This window comes from Gopherus evgoodei, unplaced genomic scaffold (genome assembly GCF_007399415.2).
Source record: "Gopherus evgoodei ecotype Sinaloan lineage unplaced genomic scaffold, rGopEvg1_v1.p scaffold_44_arrow_ctg1, whole genome shotgun sequence".
Classification (NCBI taxonomy): Eukaryota; Metazoa; Chordata; order Testudines; family Testudinidae; genus Gopherus; species Gopherus evgoodei.
The window spans coordinates 819,896-825,794 of NW_022060065.1; the positions used below are offsets into that span (position 1 = coordinate 819,896).

General features: G+C 44.1%; 1 protein-coding gene across 2 annotated transcripts; it reads left to right on the plus strand.

Annotated features, from left to right (window-relative positions):
* The first annotated feature begins 207 nt into the window (after positions 1-207).
* CHRAC1 (chromatin accessibility complex subunit 1) lies at positions 208-5,496 on the plus strand. Of its 2 annotated transcripts, none has more exons than XM_030546430.1 (3): positions 208-393; positions 2,556-2,682; positions 3,799-5,496. In XM_030546430.1, the coding sequence occupies exons 1-3, from the start codon at positions 250-252 to the stop codon at positions 3,948-3,950; spliced, it is 423 nt and encodes a 140-aa protein (XP_030402290.1). In that variant the 5' UTR covers positions 208-249; the 3' UTR covers positions 3,951-5,496. The 2 variants fall into 2 exon arrangements, with proteins under 2 accessions (XP_030402290.1, XP_030402291.1); XM_030546431.1 differs by lacking the exon at positions 208-393 and adding an exon at positions 462-610.
* The last annotated feature ends 403 nt before the right edge of the window (positions 5,497-5,899 follow it).

The following is a 5,899-nucleotide window of genomic DNA, read 5'->3' on the forward strand; positions in this document are numbered from 1 at the left end:
CATCACGGGAGTCGTAGCCCTCTCTGTGTCACCAGTCCTCTAGCAGAGCAGGGTGCGTGAGGCCCGCTGAGGAGCGGTACCTCACGGGAGTTGTAGTCCGCCGCCTGCCCTCCTCCCAGAGTACACGAGCAGCCTTGTGGCAGAAAACTACAACTCCCAAAGGGCTCTGCTCCCCGGCCTGGCGCTTTTAAATAACGGTTTTAGGGGAGGGCTTCGAGAGGTGGCGGTGGCTGCCGGCTGGGTAGGAAAATGGCGGCGGCGAGGCTGAGCGGCGGAGGCGGGGAGAACCGCCTGGTGTCGCTGCCCCTCTCCCGGATCCGGGTGATCATGAAGAGCTCGCCGGAGGTCTCCAGCATCAACCAGGACGCGCTGTTCCTCACCGCCAAGGCCACGGTACCAGGCTCGGATCTCCCGCCGTCCCCGCCTCGGCGCTTGGCGGGGAGCCGCCCAGGCGGGCCCGGATCCGAGCGGCTCCCCGGGGCTGCTGCCGGGACGCCAAGCGCCTGAGCCGATGGGCTGGGCCCGAGTCCAGGCGAGATTCGTGCTCTTTGTTCTGTGTCCCTGCCCGCGGGGCGCGAGGCACGTGCAAGGGGCGCATACCCTGCTGCAGGCGAGTCTTGCCAGCCCCTGGAGGTGTAAATGTAGTTTACACCAGTTATCCAAAGAAGTGGAGGAGAAAAGGGAATTGTCCTGACTCTGGGGTTATGTATGTTGTAGCCTGGCATGCGGCAGAAATCCGCCTGTAGGGGCCTTCGGCATCCCCTCTCATGCCTCTGTTGAACATGGAGTATCCGTCCTATCTGTCCCCCCCGTTAGTGAGGAGTCACTAATGTGTAGAGATTAGATCACCAGCTCCTTCACGAGTCCCTCAGATTTTGTGTCTTCTTCTGGACTTCCACAAGCACCTCCAGAGGAGAAATCGCATGCGCTTTTGGATGCTGCATGTGATGTTTTTCCAACCCCCTTCAGCAAAATAAAACTACTAGGCACAGGAGTTTAGCTGAAAATCACTATGCACTTCCTGTCAACACGGCCTGCGAAAGTAGCATGGGTAGAAGCTGCACAAATGGGATTATCGGCTTAGCCACTGAACTGTTAAGATCCTGCATCACATATTAATGTCTGAATTTTGACATGGTTTGAGTTCTTGAAATTTGTTAAATCATTGAAAAGCTCTAATAAGACCAGCACATGATCCAGTTGACCATATATGTTCCTGGCTATAGCCATGGAATACAGCATTAAACTTTTCACTCCCACTAAGACCTGGCCTACGCTACAGCATTAGGTTGATGTAAAGCAATTTATTTCTCTCTAGTGAATTATTTCAGTCTATACCAGGGATTCTCAAATGGGGGGTCATGAGGGGGTTGTGAGCCTATTATGTGGGGGGGGGGTTGTGAGTTGTCAGGCTCCACTCCAAACCCTGCTTCACCTCCAGCATTTATAATAGTGTTATATTTTAAAAAGTGTGTTTAACTTATAAGGGAGGGTCACACTTAGAGGCTTGTTATGTGAAAGGGGTCACCAGTACAAAAGCTTGAGAACCACTGATCTATACAGTACAGCCTTACTCCTTCCAGTAGAAGTGCCCTACTACACCGACGTAACTCAACCTCTACAAGAGGCATAGGGCTTATGTCTATGTAGTGTAGACACTGTTACTTACATTTACTGACTGTCATTCTTGTCAATTTCAGACGTCTGCTATAGCCATGAAACTGGCAAAGTAGGCTTCCCGGCTGGGCAGCAGCACCTGGGTTCCTGCTAGGAGCACAGCTGTGCACAGCAGGAAGCTCTGTCTCCACAATCTGGTTGACTGCCCTGTTCAGGTTGGGAGTTGAGGGAGGGCAACTGGCGGGGAGCTACGTGCAGAGCTGAGATCCCTGGCTCTAAGCCTCCAGCACTGCCCCTCTTAAGTTGGTGGAAGTGCCCCTGGTGAGGATGCACATTACTGACAGAAGAAGGATGGTGTGAATATGAATCATTGTAGTAATTACTGTGGTTGTTCAAGCTGACCTAACATGGGTTTAAGTTTATAGGGTAGACATGCCCTAAGATAAAGCTTTGTGAATAGAGATAGGGCTTTCATTCAGTGGACATGACCTCTCCATGAGCGATGGACTTACATTTAGTACAAATCAACCTGCCTCTCTCTCTGTTTCTTTTAATGAGGGAGGAGTGGTTTTATCATTGTAAGTAGTGGAAAGTGTCAAGCTTTTTTGCAATATTTAATCACATACCTGCAGAAATAATTTCTTGCTGTCTTCTGATCCCAGTAAAACCTGCTGCAGTGATGACGAACTTGATTGAGTGGCACAAATTAAGTTAGTCTAAGACCCCAGTTTTGCAGTTGGCTACTCGCAGATGTACACCTCTTCTGCTCACACGAGCCATATCGAAATTAGTGGGACTCTGTGTCAGGGCAGGGCAGTGCTTGCGTGCAGTTAATGGCAGGATTGGGCCCTAAATAAGGGTTTGAAGAAGCATTGCAGTCAGCTGCACACACAGGAATTAATAATTTGACATTTATTTGTGTTGCTTGTTTTTTATAGGAGCTCTTTGTCCAGTATTTAGCCACTTACTCCTACAAACATGGCCGTGGGAAAGAGAAGAGAGCCCTGACCTACAGTGACCTCTCCCATACAGCAGAGGAATCTGAAACATTTCAGTTCCTTGCTGGTAGGTACAGCAGTTGTGAGAAATCAATATGGGCAACTGGAAAATAAGATGCAGCTCTTATTGTAATAGTAGTTGTCGTCGCAAAGCTATTAAATTCTCTTTTTGGCTGTTAAACTCTGTTGCATTTAACTTACTCATGGTCCAAATAATTGACAGGCATTCTGCATGAATGAATTGGTTGCTTTTTTCCATTGATGCAAAAATTCACCGTCATGGGGCAAAATTAATGTAACAGTTATACTTGACATTCCAATAACTTCAAGCTACTTTTTTCTAACACTGTTTAATGGTATCCCTGAGTGGTGGAGAGTCTCTGATTTATAAATGGGAAAGCTCAGGTTCAGAGTGATTAAAGTGACTTAAAAGTCAGTTTAAGAGCTAGGAATAAAACCAAAGAAGTATGTGATGCCCATCTTCTGCTTTAACCAATAGACAACACTCCCTTAAATCTTTGTAGTGTTTGGGGAAAGAGAAGGACTCTCTACTGGTGAATTTTAAATTCACAAATGTCCTTTCAGACATTGGTTTATGCCACAATCGCTGTTGTCTTAAATCCTTTACATTGGTTGGGCAGTTAGAATAATGCATGTCCTCTTCAAATACGTTCTTTGGTCTAAGGAGTGAGACCTCCTTGTTCATAAGATTTTTACTAGTGCACCAGCCTCACATCCTTACCGTTCTTGGGCTCATCACAATATCATTACCCTGAACAGGCTGCCTACATTGAGTGCAGGGAAATAACTTGTAAGGAATATAAGCAGAGTAGATATACTTAAGTAATATATTTGATCTTTTAAGTGAAAAACAAAGCAGAATAAGTGAGTAAGACTTAAGAAATTATTAAAGCAGCATTAGAATCACTTAAACAACTTCCCTCATATGGCTCACTTATACCTTAATTGGACAAGATCTCTCTGAAATCACATTGGCTACATTCCTATTCCAAGGATACCAGTTAGATTAGAATAACTTGACTATTCCCTAGCCTAAAAAAATTGCATCCCATAGACTGTGAGGCTATTAGTTGCTGTGATTTTGATTGTACAGTAATAAATTATTCTAAATCTTTTTGTAACTGTTGAAAATGATTACAAAAGAAGGAATTGTGCCTTTCAGATATTTTACCAAAGAAGATCCTAGCTAGCAAATACCTGAAAATGCTTGAAAGAGAGAAGAGGGATGGAGAGATGGAGGAAGAAGAAGAAGATGATGATGATGATGATGATGACCAAGAGGAAGAGAGTGAAGAGGAAGATGCTGAATCTTAAGGGTGTCAAGCAGCTAGCGTTACAGCTAGTCTCTTCCTGCAGGATCAAGTTTTGGATTGGCTCCCTGATTTTTTTCCAAGCTAACCCACACTGGGGTGGGAGGGGGAGTGTTGGAAATCCAGCATCTGGATTTACCTATCTGAGAGTTGTTGTCTTGTTTACTTTAAATTTGAAACAATTGGATATTAGTCTCCTTGATGGAAGGAATTCTGCACTTGGATATGGAAAGCCAGGGGGACTGTACATACAGATCTTGAGACAAAATCAGCTCAAAAATTATTTTAAAATAAGATCTTTAGACAATCATTATCCAAATAGAAACAGCCTTGTAGGCAACCCTCAGCATCAATTCCAAAGGCCCTGACTCTCTCTGGCTAGATGGGACCCTTGTAGCTAATACTTCTGCTTAACCAGTAGGAATGTGGCACATACTTTATCTACAGTTCTTACTCTGGAAGCCAATGAACCAAACCTGAGATAGAATCTCCACCTGTTTTCTAGCATGCTGTTGGAGCAGTACATGTGGGTCAACCCCACAGAAACTGTAATAGGCTACTGTTGTAATAGAGTCTAAAAAACCAAGTCTGCAAGGAATCTGGATCCAGGGATAGACCTTTTGCTGTCCCTGGTGTCGCTCTGCAGTTGTATTGGTATTAAGAAGTAGAGGTATTAGCTAATGATGTAAATACGTATATCTAGATCCCACCCCCACCTCCAAGGGAGGATTCTACTTTTGTAGCTTACTGCCTGTAGTACTCTACATACCAACACCTGTTTGAGTTTATTAAATATAGTTTGCTCTATAGCAAGAAAATGAACAGTTTTTACCATTTGAGTGGTAGACCTGGTGTATTTTTACTACTATAAAAATGGAAAATGTCCTGTGTGTATTTTCAAAAATACTTTTTACAATAAATATTTTTTTAAATGTGGAAATTAATGCAGAGACCCTTGACAGCACTATTTTTGTAAAGGCTTTTAATCTATGCTTTGTGCAGGGTTAACACGATATTGGGCTACTCATTTGCACTATATATATTCGTAAATGTGGATCCTCCTAGCTAGCAAATAGGGGATGAGTGGTGATCTGCTACCCACTGGAAACGTAAGTGTGAAAGATCCCTAATCCCAATTTGCACTGGGCGTTGAATCGAGTATGTTCAGGGGAAATTGAGCCTGTTTTAGTCACGGTGTCTGTTAGCTGTAATGTATGCAAGTAGCCTTCCAGTCTCTCTCAACTGCTCTGAGAGCATCTTGGAAGTGATGTCTCTTTTCAGTTTACACAAGCTACTGCACAAGTAATAGTTCAGGTTGATTTAGATCTCCATTCAGGAAAAGAGCTTGGGCATTAGGCCACTCATGACCCCCACAGACAACAATTGGAGGATCCTGATTGGTGACAGCCCCACCTGCAGAGATGAAGGGGTAACAGGAGGGAGAGAGATGGAGGAGACTGAGGGAGAGGGAAGTCAGTACATGTATGCTTACCAAATGTTAGAGGCCTGCCTAGCATCAGTTCAGAAGAATAAAGGAAAAAGTGCAAGCAGAGATTTGGTTCCTACCTTTTTTTTTAAAAAGACCCTCAAAAGGGCATGTAGAAGGCTGGATGGATGGATGTGCTCAATTCAGCACCTTTCTGTTTAGTTTTTCAGTTCAGATATTTGGGTCCCAACATTCTTGCCCCTGGTGCCCCTTTCAACTTCCCACAGTGATACTTTAGGTTAATCTGTGGGGTGTTTTTTCTCTCCTTTTAGTGGAAATGTATTGCTACATGTTAATTATGAGGTGTGAAAATTTTCTTTACCCTTCTCCAAAAAGTAATTAACACTAGGTCTTACGATAAAGAAAATATTTTATTATGAATCAATGGTACAAATACACTAAAGGCATATCTACACTTCATGGTTAAGTTGACAGCCAGATGCCTCAGTAATTAAGTTGGTCCAGAC